This window comes from Epargyreus clarus, unplaced genomic scaffold (assembly GCF_041222505.1).
Source record: "Epargyreus clarus isolate Ecla_fem2 unplaced genomic scaffold, WU_Ecla_fem_2.2 ptg000035l, whole genome shotgun sequence".
NCBI classification, from domain to species: domain Eukaryota; kingdom Metazoa; phylum Arthropoda; class Insecta; order Lepidoptera; family Hesperiidae; genus Epargyreus; species Epargyreus clarus.
Window position 1 is genome coordinate 8,710,700 of NW_027332240.1, and position 24,003 is coordinate 8,734,702.

Genomic DNA, 24,003 nt, shown 5'->3' on the forward strand with positions numbered 1-24,003 from the left:
AGAAAAAGTTTTCGAAAATTTTGATTACAAATAAAATTTCAAATAATTTATTATTGCGTACACAATCTTTAAAAACATAACATAACATTTAACAAAACAAACATGATTGGGTGCTAGTGTGTTATAAAAAAAGAAATATAAATTGACAATATAAACAATTTTTCAAAAATATATAATAAGTTTTGTTTATTTTTTTTTTCATTTCATATCATATTAGTTTTATGAATTGATTTGCAAGTATCAATTAGAACAGTTATCACATGGCGAATTTACAATAATGATAGTTAAATAAAACCCCAATAGACTGATATTATATATCTAAGAATTGGATAGGTTAGTTTAGGTTAGGATTTAATATTACGAAAAAAATTATGTTTTAAAGTTGTGGGTGCAAATTCGCCATACAATATGTTGCGGGTATAATGTATTGGTATACGCATGTGGTATATGCCATTTGATATATGATATTGGTATGAAGTATGCCAAATATTCCAGAGCCTCATACCAAATGACATTATTGTTATGGTATATGCTATTCGGTATACAGATGGGTTCGAATAGTTCAAATGTCATACGGGCTAGCACTTCAATGTTTCAATGTTGTTACCGTAGGTCATAATTAACCTTATCACAAAATAATACAAGAGTAATATAAGAATAAGACGAGAACTATTAATTTGTTCAATATATCATTTTTGAAAAAAAAAAGAAATCCTTGACTGATATTTAATAATTGTCTTCGGTGATATTTATTTTATTTCAACATAAGTGGTTCTATATAAATTTGGTAGACAATTATTCTTTTTTAATAATGTTGTGTCGCCGATTTTCTATTGAATTTAATATTGTAAATAATATTATCTAAAAAAAAAAACGCTTTCTACACTCACAGCCCCACACTAGGATTCCCTATATTGTGGGTTCTATGGACACACACAGAGACAAATACACAAACACCCAGACCCAGAAACAAAGATCTAAATTTATCATTAGATATCGGGACCCTCTGCGCGTTATTTATTGAGATACTTTATTTCATATCAGATAAAATCACTGGTAAAAAAAATGTGAGCCGTCACGGGACGCCTGGCAGATGTGAAACATCGACATTATTTTGTAAAAGTAATATACAGAAAAGAACATATTGTGATAGGAACTAAATATGTCATAATGATAAAATAAAATATTACGATTTTTTTCCAGATAACGATGACTATTTATTGAATAAACATTTATTTTCATTAAATACAAAAAATTACGAATTTATTTCAAATCGTGACTACTTAATTCGTTTAATCAGTGACTTCGGTAATAGTTATTGCGCATGGCCACACCGTACACACTACTGCATATAGACTGTATATATATACCATCGTATAGCGGCATGCGTCGCCACGCCAGAAATCGGTTTTACGTGCGGCTATAGATGTTTCACATCAAAAATTACTCATATTTTTACGATAAGGTTAATTATTTTATACATAATAAAATCATGTTGTCTACGGTTTAGTGTTATGTTATTTAGCACGCATTGTCATCTAAGAGTCAATCGGAGCGCTGCTTTATGTGGAAACAGCTTATTCGGAAGTGATCGCACATTTGACGTACCTGGAGAGAAATGGAAACGATTTTAAGTTTATATCTTCATATTGAATAGAATATAGTAACCTGCTACTAGCATTATAAGTGTAATTTTACCACGCTTTTATTAGCTTGACTTGTATGTAGGTATGTAACAGAATCTTTGAACTTAATTTTTAACCACTTTGTACGGTGATTAACTTAAAATTTTGAACAATCATCAAGAACCGATTATAACACACGATTTTAATAGTTTTGTCCCATTTTTGTCGTCAGGATTGTTAGGATTAACGGTTTTCCTTGTGCGAATTTTACGTGGTTTTTAGTTTTCAAACTATTTATTTTGTAATATATTATTGTTATATTTAAGTACATTTAATTATTTACAATATTAACGTAATAAAAAAAGTACAAAATAATATATGAAACAGGCTATAAAAATACTTATAATAAAATAGTTAAATATAATAAGCTTCATCCAAATTGTTGTCTCTTGGAAGAGTCCCCAAAACGCTGGCGACATTACCTCGCTGAATAGCAAAGCTAATTCTTTGCCCGAGGTAAGCGCCAGCCCTTTGGTCGTGGGTGCACTCGATCAAACGCCTTGAAAGGTGTTTAAAAAAAGATCGAGCGTCAGAACCCCACGGCCCCATCGTCTCTACACCAAACGGCAGAAATATATAGTCTCGACTGAGACTAGCATATTTCTGCAGTTTGCGTATTTCCGCATCGGTAGCCACAACACCAGCTGCCCTAGAAGATAGTTGAAGATGGGATGGTGCCATTGTGTCGACACACGTTGCATCCCACACAAGACACCTCCCATTCTTCCAAGGAATTAAAGTCAAGCCGTCAGGCCTCCTACCATCGTCTCGTACAACACCGTTCGGCTCTAATTGTGCCGGTACGTTGACGGTAGCAAGAGCCCTGCGGATGACATCATTGAGGGCAGCATGGCGCGATTGGCGACCGGCGCTACGACGACAAGATAGGCCGTGGTGTCCCAAATGGTCTACCTGAACGCCACAAGGGCAACAATGTGGATGAATTAAAGGTAAACCTAGTCGCAAGCCGATAGCAATGGTAAATGATGTATTATCTAACACTGACCCTAAGTTGTTGGACGGTGTTGCATGAAGCCAAAATCCTGATTCCTTAACAGAAACGGCCAGGAGACGAGCACGCTCAGCAGAACTGACACTTGAGTTTACCAATGAGGTGTGTGTTATTCTGCAAAGCGGCTCGTCCCAAATTATTTTGTCCCAATTATTTTGTGCTATAAATTATCCATGTGAAGCCGTCGTGTTGTGCTATGTAGGTTCCCTAGTGCTTATCAATGTACCAGGCGATCATAAATCCATAAGAGGTTATCCCATACCTTGCCAGGTGAAAAATACAAGTATGTTGGACTAATCGATGTACCAGGTGATCATAACCCTGCAAAAGATCACTCCATACCTTGTGCAACCCAAATGAGCCATCCTTTCAGCGATCAGAGTATTGAATGCGGGCACCAGGTACCAGGCGATCATAACCGTAGAGGAGGTGACTCACCACATAAGCTCCATAGTGTAGATGCGCCGCTACGCACACAGCGGTGACGGCGTAGAGCGAGGCCACCTCATACCGCGAGAATTGTACCTCGTGCCGAGTAACTATGGGTTATCTATTTATGATTGCAGGCAACTAGTACTAATATTATTTTACCACGCGACTGTCCTATAAGGTTACTCCGCATTGTGCACTGTAATTTTTATTATTCAAACCCATGCACCGCCATTATGGAGAATAAAGTTGGCATCTCGTACTAACAACGTACCAGGCGATCATAAATCCATGAGAGGTTATCCCGTATCTTGTCAGGTGAAAAATACAGGTACGTTGGACTAATCCATGTACCAGGCGATCATAAGCCTGCAAAAGATCACTCCATACCTTGGGCAACCCAAATCAGCCATTCGTTCAGCGACCAGAGTATTAAATGCGAGCACCAAGTACCAGGCGATCATAACCCTAGAGGAGGTGACTCACCACACAAGCCCCGTAGTGTAGATGCGCCGCTACGCACACAGCGGTGACGGCGTAGAGCGAGGCCACCTCGTACCGCGGGAAGGCCAACGCGTGGCCCATCGCGGCCAACAGGGGCCATAGCTAAAAGTTGACATTTTAAGCGTCGTCCGACTAACTATTTATGAGTGCAGGCACCTAGCACTAATAAAATTTTACCACGCGACTATATAATAAGGAAGTTATCGTGCACAATGCAATGTAATTTTATTGCTATTCATGCCCAAAACACAGCCATTATGGAGAATAAAGTTGGCATCTCGTACTAACAACTTACCAGGCGATCATACATCCATTAGAGGTTATCCTGTACCTTGTCAGGTGAAAAATACAGGTACGTAGCACTAATCGATGTACCAGGCGATCATAAGCCTGCAAGAGAATCTCCATTCTTTGCGCAGCCATTCTTTCAGCGATCAGAGTTTGCAATTCGGGCATCAAGTACCAGGCGCTTATAATCCTAGAGGAGTTGACTCACCACACAAGCTGCATAGTGCAGATGCATCGCCACACACACAGCGGTGACAGCGTAGAGTGAGGCTACCTCGTACCGCGAGTATTGTACCGCGATTAACTATGGGTTCTATTTATGATTGCAGGCAACTAGTACTCATATTATTTTACCACGCGACTGTCCTATAGGTTACTCCGCAGTGAGCACTGTATTTTTTTTATATTCATACCCATGCACAGCCATTATGGAGAATAAGGTTGGCATTTCGTACTAACAACGTACCAGGCGATCATAAATCCATAAGAGGTTATGCCGTACCTTGCCAGGTGAAAAATACAGGTACGTTGGACTGATCGATGTACCAGGCCATTATAATCCTGCAAGAGATTACTCCATCCATACCTTGTGCAACTCAAATCAGCCCTTCTTTCAGCGAACAGAGCATGCGATTCGGGCATCAAGTACCAGGCGATCATAACCCTAGAGGAGGTGACTCACCACACAAGCTCCGTAGTGTAGATGCGCCGCTACGCACACAGCGGTGACGGCGTAGAGCGAGGCCACCTCGTATCGCGGGAAGGCCAGTGCGAGGCCCATCGCGGCCGACAGCGGCCATAGCAACCAGTTGATAACCTCGCAACGCTGGTTGCTCATCTGGCTCACTATTAAGCGGCACTGGAATTAATTGAAAGATAATAAATCGTTAAAAAAATATAAAATCCCATTAAAAAGACCGCAGCAACTACCGTACCGTACCGGGAACTAGGACAACACAACTGGCAAGAAATTGCACAGGATCTGGAGAAATGGCGACTTTTCGTATCGGAGGCCAAGACTCACTTCGGGTCGACGAGCCACCGTAGTAAGTAAGTAAGTAAGTGTTAAAAAGACCGTAAACAATGTTAAGTATTGAAAACAAAAAAATAATAAAATATAAGCAAAGTTTAACAAATTACTTCCGTTTAACAATAGCTTTTATGAGCTTACAACATAAGTTGTGTTTTAAGTTAATTGTTAATGTCTGCATTAAGTTTAGTAGCAGTAGCGGAACCCATTACACAATGAAGAAGAGCCTAATTTTCAGTTTATAATTTGTAATAGGCTTTAAATTTGGCTTTAAATGAGGCTTTTTGCTTCAATTTAGTCCTCAGGGTAGCAATAAGACTTCAATATTATTTAGAGTCGACTACACAGTAGCCAGAGTTGAAAAAGCATTGATAGTGGTTAAGAAACTCGGTCTCTTTATCCGGGGGTATTTCTAGAGGCATGTCCGAGAAATCTTAAAATATATTTTCAAAGATATGTCTACCAATTCGAATCCTTCTCACTCTGAGAGTTGTTCATGGGCTACGGTTGCCGCTTACCATCCGATTTGCTTGCTCATTTGGTACTCAATGGCTATAAAATACTGGTCAGTAGATAGATAGAATACTCTTGATTGCACACTTACAGTTGAATTTAAATAATAGCAAAATACATACACAGGTCAAACAATATGCAATATCGCTACTTAGCGATAAGACTGCCTTATCGCTAAGTAGCGATCTCTTCCAGACAACCTATGCATGAAAAAGAAAAGAGATACAAGCGGAGGAAGAAGGTTAGTGTGCGCGAAGTTAGAGAAGGAATAGGTTATGAAGGACAGGATACATGTAGTATATTTAGTGTTAAAACAATAATATGTGAAACATTAAATACCAGCAACAGAAAATGATAAAAGCACACATACAAAACTGTGACAAAGTACATATGAAAACGACGAAAACAAGGTGGAAATCATAATTTTGATTAATATTTAAACAGCTGGTTTTTAAATGAATCAAGTGATTCAGCACGACGTATGGCCATGGGTAATTTGTTCCATAAACCAACAGCAGCTGTAGAGAAAGAGTTTTTGTAAAAGGACGAAGAATGAGCGGGAGTTTGGAGGGAGAGATTTACAGAGGAGCGAAGACGACCCGCGTGGCGGAGCGGTCACCATGCCGGTCTGACGCGCAGAGGGTCCCGGGTTCGATCCCCGGCCAGACAGATTTCTAAATGATGAATTTAGATTTCTGGGTCTGGATGTTTGTGTATTCGTCTTTGTGTGTGTCCATGGCACCCACGATACAGGGAATCCTAGTGTGGGGCTATGAGTATAGAAAGCGTGCATAAAGCGTGTACTGGTCAGTAAGGCCCACTCACCGCCACGTTACTGAACAGCGTGCCAACAAGCAGGAACAACACTCTCGGGTCGTGGTCCGCGAGCGACGAGCGGTGCGCCCATAGAGAGCTGGTCGCGAACACGGTCAACAGCGACCATAGCGGCCGCATCGCCTCTAGCGGTGGTCGCATTTTACCCGTTCGCTCCTTGTACGATCTGCAAATTCCAATGTATTAATTTATTTATTAAATAATATCACTTACATATTATACATTTAGACTGTAACTTAAGATGTAACATTGCTTGATATTTATTTTATATTTAAATATATTTTATAATAATTCTAGTAATTATAAGAACAGTGAACCAGCAGGTACAAAACTAAGGTAATTAGAATTAAATAGGTAAGATTATTACAATAGGTAACATCAAAACAATCTATAAGAACGTCTTAGCCAATTTATATTGAATTTATCTTGATTTTAATTCAAATATTAAGTATATCTACTTGCTTTTTAACTGAATTTAGGCTTATTCTTAACTAAAAAATACTGCCTATACTTATGAACAGTTTGATAATAGTTGATACAGCAATGTCAACAATATTTACGTGTTTTAAATTATTAATAATAAGATATGAAGTGTACAATGACATAATCAATTAACACTACCCTCCGTACTAGTGATAACTGTATGACGGTCGGATAGCATTCCTCAACTCCGCACGGTTATACCCTCTTGTTTCGTGTTTACTACATAGTATAAGAAAAAACTTCCGATTATTTGCACTATTACTATTATCTTAATAATTGAAGTTAAAATAAAACAACAAATGTAAAACAATTAAGTAAAAAAAAAATACGTAAGTAAAATATAACTTTAAAAAGAAAAGCGAAAAAAAAACAAACACTGAAACAATACCTATAGTGACTTATAAATAAAATAAGAAAATAATAATTAAGCAAATAATTATATGATTTTAAAAAAATACAATTTTCATGGTGGTAGAACTTTGTGTTTCGACTCCAGCGGCACCACAGCCACACCCATTTCTGGCTCATAACAGCAGCGGTAAGCGCTGCTGTGTTCTGGTTTGAAGGGTGATAAGTGAGATACTTTTCCGAGGCGTTCCTGCTTAGTGCTCAGAGCACTAAGCTAGAACACCGCATCTGTGGCCGACCTCAGGTAGGCATGTAATATTATCTTGGGTTGAATACAGATGTCCGTGGAGGAAAACGGAGGAAAGAAAGAGGAACCTAAAGAATTATTACAATAGGCTTAAAAATGCCTATATCACTCCCACAAGTTAGAAGATTCCAACGACACTTCATATGTGAAACATACATACACACATACACTCGATAAACATTACGCTCCATAGACGGTGTTACAGACGCATATAATAGCATTATGTGCTTTTTTTGCAAATACTCGCTCACGTTCGAAATATTTACTACATAAAATGTCTGAAACAAACATGTACATACGCTCGATAAGCATTACCCTCCAAAAACGAATAAAAAATATGGACGCATATAACAACATTATGTATCTTGTCTCAGCAATTATTCGCTCCTATTTGAAATGTGTATTAAAATAATCTCTCATAAAAACACGAAAAAAATAAAAAAAGTATACTCACAAATAGGTATTGTACAACGCGACGGGCAAGTTGGTGAAGACACCAGTGCCGTAAATAAGCCACTCGAACCCATTAGCAAGGGTATACCCCCCGAACAGTTGTCTCTTATAGAACCCTGTACCATTCAACCCTGTCCAGATGAAGAAGAAAGTGGAAGCCTGGAATAGAGCGAAAAGAACTTCATCATCATCATCATCATCATCAACTCGTTACTGTCCCACTGCTGGGGACGGGTCTCTTCTCAGAATGAGAAGGATTAGGCCATAGTCCACCGCGCTGGCCAAGTGTGCATTAGTAGACTTCACATACCTTTGAGATATTTTTTTTTATCTCTCAGGTATGCAGGTTTCCTCACGATGTTATCCTTCACCGTTTAAGCAATTGATAATTAATTTGTAACACATAACTTTGATAATCAGAGGTGCGTGCCTGAGATTTAAATGTCGGTCCCCTCGATTAAGAGGCAGAGTTTAAAAAGAGTTAAAAAGAATAATAATTGATTATCCGGACTTACCCACATACTAAAATCGTAACCCCAAGGCAAGAACAATACGCCCGTATTGTATTTCTCCCAATGACTCAAGTAGAAGTTGAACAAAAGGTTCCACATTACATAATACATTCTGGAACAAGTGATAATAAGCATAATTAATATTTGTAGGAATTTATATGAAATTTGTATTTTACCACCACGGCTGAGCAAATCTGACTACTGAGCTGAGAGTGTGAGTATGCGATGTGGTAAATGACAATTATATGAGGCAATATACCCTATAATAATAATAAAACCAGTGTTAAGCGCTGCTGTGTTCTGGTTTGAAAGGAAGTGGTAAGAGAGACGAACTATTCCGAAGCATTCCAGCTTAGTCTTCGGGAGTAGCGGCGCATCTGTGGCAGTAGCTACTTGTCACTTTCGAGTATAGTCTGTACAGTATAAAGTTTCATGACTTAAATAGAGAGCGAAATTATTATCTTACCGTATTGGCGAAATGGAGTAATCCAATCTACCGAATATGGAGTAAAGGCAAGCTGGTATGAAGAAAACTGAGTAGGAGTCCAGGCCGTGATCGAAGAGCTCGCCCAATGGTCCGGAGGTCTGCGTTCGCCGCGCTTGCTTACCATCTATGCCATCTGGAAATTAAAAAGTTTAATAAATAAAAAAGGTGTTACTTATTTTCATTACGGAATTTCTCGATTCGGTCGCCGCGCTCAAAGCCCGCGATAAAAGCTATGCAATAGCTTGTGCGTATTAGAAATTAATTATCACTTGCGGTGAAGGAAAACATCGTGAGGAAACCTGCATACCTGAGAAATGTTAAAAAAAAGTTTTCAAAGGTATGTGAAGTCTACCACCAGTAAGGTAAGTGCCCAGCGCGGTGGACTATGGCTTAATCCTTCTTAGAGATGGGCAAAGAACCCGGTTTTAACCCTGTGCAGGGTTTAAACCCAATAAATACCCGTTTATTTCCTCCCACTGGGTATTTATTTGGGTGTTTATAAAATGAGTTAATAAAATCTACACAAAGCTTTTAAAATAGTTTAAATGTTTATTTAATAGGTTTTTACCGTATTTCTAATGTTTTTACATTTTTAAATATTACATTTTTAGGGGTTCATCTATTTTTATTACATTTTTAATTATTATTTGTTTGACGAAACAAATAGCGCACAACTAAAACAAATAAATATACCTCTCGTATACTATTGCACAGGTGGTGTGGGAATATGGGCATATAATGTAAAATGTAATTCTTACGTAATATCTTAATAATTATAGCTTTAAGAAAAAAATATATAAACATTATTTTATAGAAAATTTTAAGTGCTACAACTTTGGTCCAAGGTACTTTTCGATAAAATTTACCGTTTTCGAGAAAAATCCAGAAACCCGAAAATTTTGACGTTTGATCCCGAATAAGTGCCGACACACACATCGATGAGGACTTTTGGAACTTTACTTGTGATGGTAAACCCAAGGTCTCTACGGAAATTTAGCTTTATGTTATTTGATTACTATTTTTATGTCTAAATTGACCGGACTATAAAAACTCCTCTATCAAAATGTTTCGATGTCATTTTCTGTAAATTAAGTAGAAAAAAGTTAAAAAAAGTCTTCCCAAAGTTTAATCTATTATTGTTATTATCTTTGTTATTTTTGGGTTAACGACAAAAAGTTATAGAACTAAAATTATAGATAAATCAATTTGAAACCATAATTGTTTTTACTAAATTTCTGTGCGACAAATAGTTTGCCTGGTAGAGCGTAAAAACGCTTTGTGCCCCTTTTTTCAAGATGGCGGTCGAAGGACAACAGTTGGGACTCCACAAATTAGGATTTAACTGTACACTAAGCCCTTTACACTAATCATTGACATCTATAAAATAAAATTGGGTCTTCGAAAATTGCAACCCAAATGTAACACATCCGAATGGACTATAACATGACTATAACAGCGTAGTTAAATGAAATATGTGCTTTTAGAGTGCATATTTAGTGAATTGTTTACAATATTATTTTAAAAATGATATTACACGAAGAAAATAAAAATATGAATGACAATAGTTTACACCCGCTGTTTGGGTGTTTATTTGGGTTTAAACCCTATTTCACCCAAAATACCCGGTTTAAACCCGTATCCACCCATTGGGTTTAAACCCTCTGCCCATCTCTAATCCTTCTCATTCTGAGAGGAAACCTGTGCCCAGCAGTGGGACAGTAATGGGTTGATGATGATGATGAATAAATAGATACAATTATTTCAAAAAGAAACAACAAGACTGCTTAAAATGTAAATATAGGTTTTTGGACTAAAATTATCACGGAATTAAGACAATTTAATAGTTACTGAAACATTTTTCGCCGTGACCATGATCCATACAACTGATTGACATATTGGCCATAAAGAAATTAAACCGCGTATCATGAGTACCCTTTACATATTAAAACGCCTATGTAGTTATTCGCCCACAGTCTCTACAGGATTCGTTCCAATCGAATATTCAATGGAGGTTGTTCTTCAGTCTCGCTGTGCGCCGTGGAGCTGACTATTGTGTAGTCATTGTACTCCTACAAACACTGACACAACTTACCTAATGTATACGCGAGAAACAGAAACACAGTCAGCACGAACCACAGCGACTGCGGGATCCGCTCCGTATGTCCGTTCAGCGGGGGTTCCACTGCAGTCTCGTTGTGCACGGTGAAGCTGGCTGCCGTGTAGTCGTAGTATTCCTACACACTAAGATAACTCACCTAACGTATACGCGAGGAAAAGAAAGACGGCCAGCACGAACCAACACGACTGCGGGATCCGCTCCGTATGTCCGTTCAGCGGGGGTTCCATTGCGGTCTCGTTGTGCACCGTGGAGCTGACTACTGTGTAGTCATTGTATTCCTACACACACTAAGATAACTCACCTAACGTATACGCGAGGAACAGAAACACGGCCAGCACGAACCACAGCGACTGCGGGATCCGCTCCGTATGTCCGTTCAGCGGGGGTTCCACTGCGGTCTCGTTGTGCACCGTGGAGCTGGCTGCCGTGTAGTCGTAGTCATAGTATGATAGCAACGCGAAGTCTAGCACGGTGAGGACGAAACCAGCAAACGTTAATACGTTCGGCGCGACCCATCGTGGTATTAACTGAAATAAAAGAAAATTATACATTTTTATGAATTTATGTATATTAAAAACAACAAAACCAGATTGCTCAAAAATACAACCTGCCAAAATGTAGCTAAATGTAACGAAACCTTATTTGTTAAAATTCGTTAAGTCGTTTAGGGCGCAGGGCTTACCAAAGAATATGTATTATGTACATATTTACAACGGTATGCGACGACACACACCGCCGTTCTTCCCGCAGAGGCTGACAGCTCGACTTCTCAATCTTGCCGCCCGCAACCTCGGAAGCCCCCTTTTAGTAGCCTCTAACGACAGCCAGGGGATACCGTAGCCCTATTCTAGTCCCGGGACTACACGGACAAGCCAATCAGAGCCTAGTCAGCCATATTGACTATCCTGATGGCCTAGTCATAGTCAAAAAAAGGGATAGAAATTTTGCCTTTGGCATTGTGCTGGAATGGCGTGGATATAGGATAACTTACACAGGAGACGATCGATCAAAATGGAAAGAGTTACTAATATGCATGGACAAAGTCAACCCTTACCATCAGGTGAAACGCTCGTTTGCTAGCCCGATCTTGTCCAAAAATGCAACAAGCTGATAACTCCGAATTTAAATGTAGGCTATCAGGTGGGGTCATGGACCCGTTGTCTACATATTTACCTAAACGATTGTATAAATTAGCACTGTGATAATGATAAACCACCACTCGACACTTGGATGCGAGTTGGCTTACTTTTTATCATTTACATTTAAAGGTCGTATCACGTAAGTCTTCAGACTTGTGTAGATAGTATTTTTAATAAGATCGAACTAGCGAATTAGCTTGCCGTCCACCTGATGATATATGCATACTCCCGCCCATAGACTATACAAAACCGGTTCCATCTGAAGCCGAGTATTTTTTTATATAATATATGAGTAGCAGATGAGCATGCAGGCCACCTGAGGGTAAGTGGCTAGTGTCGCTCATGGACATCTGTAATCAACCCCAGATAGGATTAGATATTCCTACCTGAGGTCGGCCACAGATGCGTCGCTACCTTTGAGGACTAAGCTGGAACGCCTCGGAAAAGTATGTCTCCCTTACCTATGACTATAGACTCCGGCGGCACCACCGCCACACCTATTTGTACCTCATAACAGCAGGGTTAAGCTGCTAGTTCTGGTTTGAAGGGAAGGGAGACATGCTTTTCTAAGGCTTTCCTGCGTTCCTCAGGCGTAGCGAGGTATCTGTGGCCTATCTCAGGCAGGAATAATTAATCCTATCTGGAGTTGATTACAGATGGAGTGGACTGCTCGCTTGTCTGCTACTCCTATATGATAAAAAACGTCTGCAATACTTGTGACATTTACAGTTTATAGCGTGTTGTGATAATCCATTTATCATTTTTTCTGACAAAAGTTCAAAAACCCTCTAATTGGATCGGCTTAGAAGATTTACATAAGACAATGAGTCAATGCACCGCTAACACATCCGCATCCGCTATCTGTGACAAACATAAGAATGTTTTCAATACATAGATACGTTATCATCGCCTCATATGTTCCGATTAAGCCCCGCCTTCAGACGGCAAGACCGTGATTTCGATATCTTTATGGTTATACTCGCATATTGTTTTTGCAAGATTGATGGCAACTCGTGGTAAGTAATCTATCCACGGACGTATATAAGGGGGGTCCAGACCCCCCCATTCATATCCATCTTACTTGTCCAACAGAAAAAAATACATGGACCGCGCCGATTGTAGAAAACGATAGTTGCTGAGGAGCGTGCCCATAATACCTATGCAGGAATAGAACTTACCTAAGAAATAAAATGGGCGTTGAAAGACTTACTGGTCTGGCTTGTGAGCGTACACCAAGATCTGGCGGTGCAACTTGATTCCGAAGAAATTATTAATCAGTTAGTAATGAAACGTAGACAAAATTAATTACTTTGCAGTTTCAACTTTAACTTAACTTTTGTTACTGTTTCAACGCCATTTTTGAATAAATATTGCAATACATACATAACACAAACTTTTTATTTGAAGGCACCTAGTCCTACATATAACCTAAGTTATATAATATAGATTACTCGCGACTATATTTGCGTGTTGTAAACGCAACGTTTAATTAAATAAGTGATAGTTTTAATTGGCATTACAGCTCTGTTTTTTTTTTCATCGAGGATCCCCCCCCCCCTTGTCAAAACTATAGCTACGTCCGTGGGTCGCAGTCAACCTATATCAACCCCAGATAAGACTAGTTTTCCATCCAAGGTCGGCCACAGACGTGCCTCTACCCCTGAGGACTAGTTGGAACGCCTCACATAAGTATGTCTACCTTCAAACCATAACACAACTGCGTTTAACAGCTGCTGTTTCTAGGCAGATATAGGTATGGCGGTGGTGCCGCTGTATTCGAACTATATAGCGTCCAAAGATCTATATAGAACAGACGTTCTGCCTGAAACCGATCACAAATGCTTTACCATCTTAATGAGTAAGATGCTCACCTAATGTAAGTAATCTATACATATAAATAAAATTTGAGTATCTGGTTTTAATATTGAAATGACCGCTTTTTACTACATGCATATGAATATACATACGGTACATACACCAAAATAACATGATTTGCAATTTGTATCGGTCTGTCTGACTGTCTGTTTGTTCTGGCTAATCTCTGAAATGGCTGGACCGATTTTGACGGGAATTTTATTGGCAGGTAGCTGATGTAATAAGGAGTAACTTATTCTTATGTTTTAGAACTAGCTGTGCACCTTTTTCTTTTTAATGCGGGTGAAACCGTGGGGCACAGCTAGTATAATATAAGGTAAGTCAGCCGGCATCCAGAAGAGAAGGATTAAGCCATAATCCATCTTCACATACCTTTGAAAACATGTTTTTAAGATATCTCAGGTATGGAGCTTTCCTCACAATATTTTCCTTTATCTACCGTTTAAGCAAGTGATAAATAATTTGTAATACGCACATAACTTTCAAAAATCAGAGGTGCCTGGGATTTGAACCTCCCACTCCTCGGTCAAGACGTCGAGTTTCTTAACCACAAAGCTATCATTGCTTTATGCACTCTTAATTCGTTTGTCCACCGCACCGTCACCGAGCCGATACCGAGAACGAGATTATTGGGCCGATTTTATTATGTCGTGACGGCGATAGTTCGATACTCCAAATATCGGCGGCCGGGATGACGGTGCTCGGGTGACGGTCGTGCGGTGGACAAACGGCTATAGTAAATCTATGTACGCTACTTCGGCGCCGCCATTAATTATCGGTATCAGCTAGGTGACGGTGGCGGTGGACAACCAGCGTTATTCCAAAATGCAGAACTGCTTCACGCTATAAATAGGTCAAGCGGTGGTAACTGAAGCCCTGATCAAAATGTATGGCAATGTAATGTTTTTGGCAGCCTTTTCGTTCACACCGATGACCATGAAAGAATACTGCAGAGACACCAATATTAAATGACCTGTTTATTCAATGGTGGCGCGTGTAAGTCTAGGTCAAGATATTCATGTGCTTCTCGATCGACTTTAATCAAACTAGCTGCATTATTTAGGGCAGATTTTTTAAAGCAGTTTTATCATATACAGGGTGAATTTTTAAAACGGGCCTTCAGGGCCAAATCCGAAACTATAAGGATTAGCGAAAAATGCTGAAAGGAGTTACGAGGCCGATTTTGATAAAAACTAAAACCGCATCATTAGTTTTTTAAAATATCTTTTTCCCTAGCCGGGAATCGAACGAGTTCATTTTAAAAAAAATTACACCCTCTATATTATTCCACCATCTGATAGTGTCGCTTATAAGGATCAAATTCTGGGAAGTAATGTAATGTGACAAATTAAAGTAAAAGGAAAATTTTGAAGAAAATACATATTTTTCCATACATTGCCATACTAATCCTTAAGGATTATACATAACAAATGATTTATGTGTAATTCTTCAGAAACATACGTAAGTCATAACATTGAAGAATTTGTTGGTTAATCAACTAATTATTCGATGTTATAACCGTGACATACGGCTTAGTATGAGAAAGTAATAGTTTGGCAAGTAAATTACCGCCGTTTTTAGGTTTTATTTTTTAATAAAAATAGATAACTGATTAAATAGTAAATTCTTATTGTTTGTTGTTTATAACTACGTTTCAACAGTAAATATAATTTTCTATATCTCTTTGTTTAGTTATCACTCGGATTTGACTCGAAAAAGACATTCTCGGAAATTGTCAATATTACATCTGTATTAAACGAAACTCCGCCCATAGCAAGTTAAATCTATTATAATGGTCCTAAAAGTAACCTTAACTAAGTCGGACATAAAAATATAAATTCTTGAAGAACAAAACGTCCATTTCGAATGATTTGAAACATTGAGCCAAAAAATTGTTAATACGCGAATTGATGAATGGCGGGAACTTAACTGCCAAATTAATATCAAAAAGTATGTATTTTCTTAAAATTGAGGCTTTTCCTTTAGTTAGTCATTTATCATTACTTCCCAGATTTTATTATATTATCCCTTATAAGCAACACTATCAGATAGTGGAATAATATAGAGAATGTATTTTTTTTCAAAATGAACTCGTTCGATTCCCGGCTAGGGAAAAAGTTATTTTAAAAAAGTAATGATGCAGTTTTAGTTTTTATCAAAATCGGCCTCGTAACTCCTTTCAGCATTTTTCGCTAATCCTTATAGTTTCGGATTTGGCCCTGAAGGCCCGTTTTAAAAATTCACCCTGTATATAAAATTCTCGTGTCACAATGTTAGTTAGCGTACTCCTCCGAAACGGCATACAGATTTTCACCAAATTTTATATTTATATTCAGTAGGTCTGAGAATCGGCTATCTATTTTTCACCCCTAAGTGATAAGAGTTGTTTACCATTAACATTTTTTTATTTATATGGCAACACAACGTTTGCTAGGACTAGTTTTTTTATAATATAGGAGTAGCAGACGAGCAAGCAGCCCACTTGGTAGTAAGTAGCTACTGCCGCCCATGGACATCTGTAATCAACCCCATATAAGGCTAGATATTCCTACCTGAGGTCGGCCATAGATGTGCCGCTACCATTGAGGGCTAAGCTGGAACGCCTTGGATTTTTTTGTTCTTTTATATTATATATATTATTAGTAACTATTACTAGTACTATTATTAGTAACTGTATATGAATAAAAATAATGTCGATCGATCGCGGCACATATTATACATGACAAATAGATACGAGTAAACGCCGGTAGACATCTTTCTTTTGGGAAGTCGGTAAAAAAGAACTTGAAAGAGGAATCCTCCTCAATTGCAAATGTCAATTTGGAACATTAACATCCTGATTCGCGAAACTCTACTGTTCTCTACTGTACCGTTGTACCTATAAGTCAGTATTTTTACACCAAAAAATACATACACATTTTGTATTTTTAAAAATATGTTCCCAGTTCAGTTTGAATACAACCACAATAGTAATTAGCTCGCTACAAAGGCTTTGAACTGTTTGCGGCTTAATCAGCCTGTGAACAACACAGCTGTGTTTTATCGCAGTCGTATTTTCCCCAGTAACACTTCTGCTTTACATTACATGACAAGCAATCCTAACTAATATTATTCCCACTAATATCCCTAACTAATATCGTTCTCACTAATATTGCTAACGAATATTATTTTCAGGAATATTCCTGACTAATATTATAAGAGCGAAAGTACGTTTGTTTGTTTGTTTGTTTTCACAACCAATTTACCAAACAGATCGTCAAGAAATTTTGCCCACGTTGTCAGGGATCTAGAAAAGGATATAGGGGATCTTATATCCCGAAAAAAGCATTGTTCCCAAGGGAAGATAAAAACAACTATTGTCATCGACTTCTGTCCGTGAGCGAATTCGGGGTTAAAAGCAAGTGTTTTAATTAAATGGAAAAACAGTGTTATGTTTCTGAAATAATTAACAATAGTTGTTATAAATTATTACTCATATAGGAGATAATTGCAGTATCCTTTTGGTTAGTTCATTGTGTACTGTAATCATTATGGTCTGACAAAAATAATAAGGAATAAACAAAATAATTAATTTTATGGAACATCATAGATAGAATTGTCATCTTTACGTTTTGAAGAAAAATAATCTTTCTAACAAATCCATTGCAAAATAGTAGTGCGTACTTTAGGAAAAAATATAGTACGATATAGATTTGAAGGTGGCAGAACCCTTTGTGGTTCGACTCCGGCGGCACCACCGCCACACCTAATTCTGCCTAATAACAGCAGTGTGGTAAGGGAGACATACTTTTTCGAGGCGTTCCAGCTGGTCCTCAGGGGTAGCAGCGCATCTGTGGCCGACCTCAGGTAGAAATATCTAATCCTATCTGGGGTTTATTACAGATGGCCATGGGCGGCAGTAGCCACTTACCATCAGGGGGACTGCATGCTAGTCTGCTACTCCTATATTGTAAAAAATAAAAATCTCTGAAGATCTTGATTCTTTTGCTGAGTCCTGTTGTCCTTGTTTTTTTTTTTTTTTTTTTTTTTTTTTTTTTTTTTTTTTTTTTTTTTACGAGGGGGAAACCTTCAAAAGGTACCCGGTGCCGTGGGAGCGACACGGGGTTATGTGGGACTCTTACCGCACTAAAACCCCCCCGGTGGCCGTCCTCGGCGCTGCGTAGAGGACTCCGGGATCTCCAACGGAACGCAACCGGAGCCCTCTTAGCGCTGTGCCCCGTCGGGCTCCGCCCAGGTGAGCTTGATGCTCACCACACCGTCTGGTGTGCACGACGGTATGCGACCACACATACCGCCGTCCTTCCCGGGGTCACTGGCCGGGCGGTTTGAGCTCCCACTCTTGCCGTCCGCAACCCCGGAAGCCCCCTTTTAGTCGCCTCTTACGACAGGCAGAGGATACCGTAGCCCTATTCTGGTCCCGGAACTCCATCAAGCCGACAATAAAATTTTCCTGACCTTTTTCGATGACCTATTTCTAAATATTGAAGGCCGCTGATCATGAGCAAACGATTTTGGGGAAGAGCCGAACGATATCTGAATTATCGATGAGAATGTAGTGTTTTTCATACTTAACCATAAATATAGTTCAAAAAACTAAAAAAACACGCTTTTATTATAAAATCAACTAAAAAGTAGAAGTTCGAAAAGCGCCCCACACTTTTTCCACAATTATACTATTTAATGTTTCTTAATTAATTCCTAGATTGAAAATAATTTTCTATTTTTTAGTTGATTTTTAACTTTATAACTTTGCGATTAACTTTTTCTAAGGCGCTCGAACAATCTCGCCTCGAAAATCGTTAATCCTGAGAATGTTGATAAGGACAATGATACAAAATTATTAAAATCGTGTATTGTCATCGGTTTTTAATAATTCTTCAAAATTTTGAATTAAACTGAACGTTCAAAGTAAATAGAAATCGGGTTTAAAGATTCCTTTACATAGTTACATACATACATACATACATACAACCCAAGCTAATAAAAGCGTGTTAAAAATATAGAACGTAGAACGTAGAATACGCATAACTGTACATGGTACGAATGGTAACCGTATTCATACATGTGTTTAGTTCGGATTGGTAGATTCCAATCACTTTTGAGATAGTTACATAGAAGTGTGAGTTACATATTTTCCTTATATTATTTTCCTCTACCGTTACTAAGCGATAACCAATTTTTACACATATAACTCCCAAGTATTTTTTGGTGATTTCGTTAATTTTGAAAGGCGATAGATCTTCTTTAGTGAGACCAGAAAGGTACCACCGCCATATTTAATAATAGAGAGAACAAACGCAACTAGGTTTCGGTGTAAGGACGCCGGCTGTCTTAAATTTATGAAGCAAGTTTAGAAGGTGGTAGAACCCTTTGTGGTTCGACTCCGCCGGCACCACCGCCACACCTATTTCTAACCAATAACAGCAGTGTTAAGCGTAATCTACCACTAGTACTTGTCAACGGTGTCTCCCCGCCACCGCAGTTTCGCCGTGACCACGATCCATGCAACTGGGTCGAAATATCGACAATAAAGAAATTAAAAAACGCATATCGTGAGTACCCGTTACATAATAAAATGTCTCAATTCCGCGATAACTTTAGTCTAAAATCATATATCTGGTACCTTGTGAACAATAGGGTAATAATATGTCAATACAGGCGAACAAACAATGATATCAGAACAAGGCCATTCACTTCAGATGACAGGGGATAAGATAGGGTTGAAACCGAATAGATTGAATATATATTGATGTAGTAAAGCAGTCCTACTAATGGTAAGTGGCTACTGCTGTTCATGGGCATCTGTAATCAACGCCAGACAAGAGTCCTAATTGGGCACAGATGACCTACCCCTGAGGACTAAATTGGAATGCCTCGGATAACTATGTCTTACGTCATACAGTAATACCCCGACTTACGCGAATTCAGAGTTACGCGATTTTCAAATCTCGTCGATTCTCCTATGGTTTGAGTGTCCCGCAATTCCCGAGTATAAAAAATAAGTTTACTAACCCTATAATTATTCATGTAAACATTTGTATTTGTTGCGCGAAGTCAACACATTCGAAATCATACCATACGATGGTATGTACATGCATACCCAGACTTACGCGAATTCGACTAAGGCGGTTATAACTCGGTCCCACCAAGCGTGTAAGTCCGAGGTATCACTGTATATCAAACCAGAATGCAGCAGCATTTAACGCTGCTATTATCAGGTAGAAGGTGGGGCGGAAGTGCTTCAGCAGCCGAGACAGAAAGGACCTACCACTTTTGAATGTAGGGGCTATAGAGCGGAAATTGCCAAAATTTTCATACAAAACATTTCATACAGCTTAGTCCTCAGGGGTAGCGGCGCATCTGTGGCCGACCTCAGGTAGGAATATCTAATCCTATCTGGGGTTGATTACAGATGTCCATGGGCGGCAGTAGCCACTTACCATCAGGTGGACTGCATGCTCGTCTGCTACTCTTATATTATAAAAAAAAAAAAAAAAAAAAACAAAAATTTTCACCCCCATTCACACTGACACCACCTCAGATTAATTATTTGATGAAATCTGATAAAAAAAATGATATTAACAGCAGTAGCAGCAGTAACAGCAGTGTTAGGCGCTGCTGTGTTCCGTTTTGAAGGGTGTGGTAAGGGAGACATATTTTTCCGAGGCGTTCCAGCTTAGTCCTCAGGGGTAGCGGCGCATCCATGCCCGACGTCAGGTAGCAATATCTAATCTTATATGGGGTTGATTACAGATGTCCTTGGGCGGCAGTAGCCAATTACCATCAAGTGGACTGCATGTTCGTCTGCTACTCCTATATTATAAAAAAAATAATCTAAAAACGAGATTTTTTTTTATATTTTCCAAACACAAAAATAGATGACAGTGACAATGTCAATTGTCAAAACTGATTACATTTTCTTGTTAGGAGTGATTAATCTATGGACACACATTAAACATCAAAGTAAGAGTGCTACATAATAAAATAACTAGAAAACAAAATAAAAAACTACAAAATGTAACCAGTAACAAAGTCCACAAAGTGTATGTAACAATGTATGATAAAACTGTAAAAACTACATAACATACATTTTTATGCGTTATTCTTGACGACTTAATATATATATGTTAAAGTCATCACATGTTTTCTCTGTACTGGGTATGAGTTGGCTTCTTGATATAAGAATTCAGGGTCATATTCGACTATATTCTGAGGCATACCACCGGCATTCCTATTTCTGCCTCATAACAGCAGTGTTAAGCGCTGCTGTGTTCTGGTGTGAAGGGTGTGGTAAGGGTGATGTACTTTTCCGAGGCATTCCTACTTAGTGATCAGGTGTAGCGATGCATCATGTAGAATGCACCTGATAGTAAGTAGTCACTACCGCCCGTGGAGGTCTAGACATAACAAAACTGATGTCCTCAGGTAGGAATATCTAATCCTATCTGGGGTTGATTACAGATGTCCATGGGCGGCAGTAGCCACTTACCATCAGGTGGATTGCGTCCTCGCCTGCTACTCTTATATTATAAAAAAGGCAAACTAACTTAGGCTAATATATAACACAGGTAAAATTTTAGTCTATAGAAAGCATTTTTTTCCTTTTCTTTTTTATAATAAAAGGATAGCAGATGAGCATGAATTCCACCTGATTGTAAGTGGCTATTGCTTTCCATGGACATCTGTAATCAACCCCAAATGATTAGATTCCTACTTGAGGTCAGCCACAGATGCATGAATACCTCAGAAAGATAAGAAAAAACAGATATATGTGAAGTCTACCAATTCCATTTCATTTCACTTTTCCAGCATGGCCTATGGCCTATGCCCCTCAATCTAAGTGTCCAGCAGTGGGACAGTAATGGGTATATTACTATAATAATAATCTTTATTTAATATCAATTACATAATTTTCATGTCAATGTTATTATTGGCAGCCCTGCAAGTATTTATTCATTAATGTCTCTTATCAACACTTGATTTATTATACCTTTTTCACCTGTCCTTTTTATGTTATTTTTATTACTCCACAACATGTAATGAAATTTTCAATCATGACGACCCATGTGGCGGAGCGGTCACCATACCGGTTTGATGCGCAAAGGGTCCCGGGTTCAATCCCTAGCCAGACAGAAATCTAAGTGAGTAATTTAGGTTTCTGTTTCTGGGTTTAGGTGTTTGTGTATTTATCTCAATGTGTGTTCATGGCACCCACTATACAGGGAATCCTAGTGTGGGACTGTAAGTGTAGAAAGCGTTATTATGACACAGGCTAAAGAATTTTAATTCCTATCAAGGTCTGGGGTTTAAATCCGGGGCAGGAACCTTTTCCAAAATTGTGCAAGTATTCTTTGCTTTTGAAGAGATTTGGCCATGAGGAGATTTCTAATATTATTATTTTTAATGGTAAATGAATTATTTTATTTTATACTCTGCCAAGATGGCAAATTATAGTCTTTCTTATTTGACAAGGATCCTAGGACAGTCCGCACCAATCTTCTAGTCCGCTCTGAAGTTGTTGCATGCAGGTGTACTCAGAGAGTCAATGTCGTCGAACACAACTAAAAGCATATACTCCATAACAACATTAAGGGCACACTAATGCATCTAAGTACCTGTGGGTGAGAGCAGATAGCAGAGCGGGCAATCTGTGTTCATCCCGCTAATATTTACAATTAGCTGTTGTAATGGGACTCGTTTTTATATTCACAGTGGACAAGCAGTTTGGCGCGGACTCTACCATTGTGATAGTACATAAATGAGTTCAAAGTTTATTAAGAAACTTACCTCAACAACCTTATTCCAAAAGGGGTGCATAACATATACACTCAGCGGGCTTGTGTCTTTGGCCATATACTGAAAAAAAAATATACATTGTTATGTCTCTTGGTCGAATTTTTAATTAAATGTTCATTAGTATTAGAATACTGGTTGCAAATAAATAATACTCTATTTTTTAAAGACAAAATTATATTATTTTGTACCGAATATAAAAAAGAAAATATTGAAATGCTTATTTTAAAATATAAGAAACGAAAAGGAACAGGACATAAGATTTTTAGAGCAAACAATAATTAAAAATTTTAATTCAATAACAGTAAATTTGTAGTTTAGTAAATTTGTTGCATTGAGAAATTGGAAAACCGGAAATTATTTAAGTCGATAGATAGAGCGTAAAGTTGTTGCGTAAAAGATCGATTTATTTTTATAGGTTATACCACTTTTTGCAGTAAGTGTCATAGTTACTCGGTAAGGCAATGTTATTAATTAAATCTATATTCAATAAGAAGAATGATTTAAGACAGAAATTACCTTATAATTATCGAACCCTTCGAGGTGTTCGCGACTTAGATATTTATAATCAAACATTTTCACTGATGTTTCGCTACACAGAGAAAATCGAAAAAAGAACACTAAAAATGTAGAAAACGCACGCACACTCCCCTACACATTTTAGTAGTTGCACTAAAATCACAATAAATATAGACGGACCGCTATCCTCGCGGTATTTCAATGATGTCATAAAACAACCGATTTACCGATATAAACTAAAGGAAGACTGGAAGACAGAATCGCGCAGTGTTACCTGCTCCACTTACAAAATTTCCCCAAAAGTATAAAACTAAAATTTTGTTACAGTCTATCAAATCCTGACAACACTATTGAGTGACAAAAGGAAGCTTGTATAATATAATTATATTTTTCCACTTTTAAAAAAAGTAAATTTCGATCACAAAGTTGCTTGCTTTTTATTTTAAAACGAAATCGAGTGGTTAATATTTTACAATAGTCTGGCAAACTTTTGTGTAGGTATATGTAGCAGGGGTGCTATTGACAATCATAAAGTTGTCAAAACTACCTAAGGAGTAGGAATAATTTAATGTTCATATTTTAATGAATATTTAAGACATTATTACATCTTTCCATTCCGTTCCCTGTCAAAAAAATATTACGCATTTAATTGAAAATGAACACGAGATCTAGC

The 24,003-nt window shown here is 38.1% G+C and overlaps 1 protein-coding gene across 1 annotated transcript; it reads right to left on the reverse strand.

Annotated features, from left to right (window-relative positions):
• Positions 1-1,444: 1,444 nt before the first annotated feature.
• LOC140756477 (ethanolaminephosphotransferase 1) lies at positions 1,445-23,599 on the reverse strand. The gene is made up of 9 exons (XM_073091990.1): positions 23,331-23,599; positions 22,806-22,874; positions 11,306-11,531; positions 8,865-9,018; positions 8,402-8,510; positions 7,888-8,045; positions 6,287-6,461; positions 4,601-4,777; positions 1,445-1,608 (listed from the first exon to the last, which is right to left on the reverse strand). The coding sequence occupies exons 1-9, from the start codon at positions 23,385-23,387 to the stop codon at positions 1,546-1,548; spliced, it is 1,188 nt and encodes a 395-aa protein (XP_072948091.1). The 5' UTR covers positions 23,388-23,599; the 3' UTR covers positions 1,445-1,545.
• Positions 23,600-24,003: the final 404 nt, after the last annotated feature.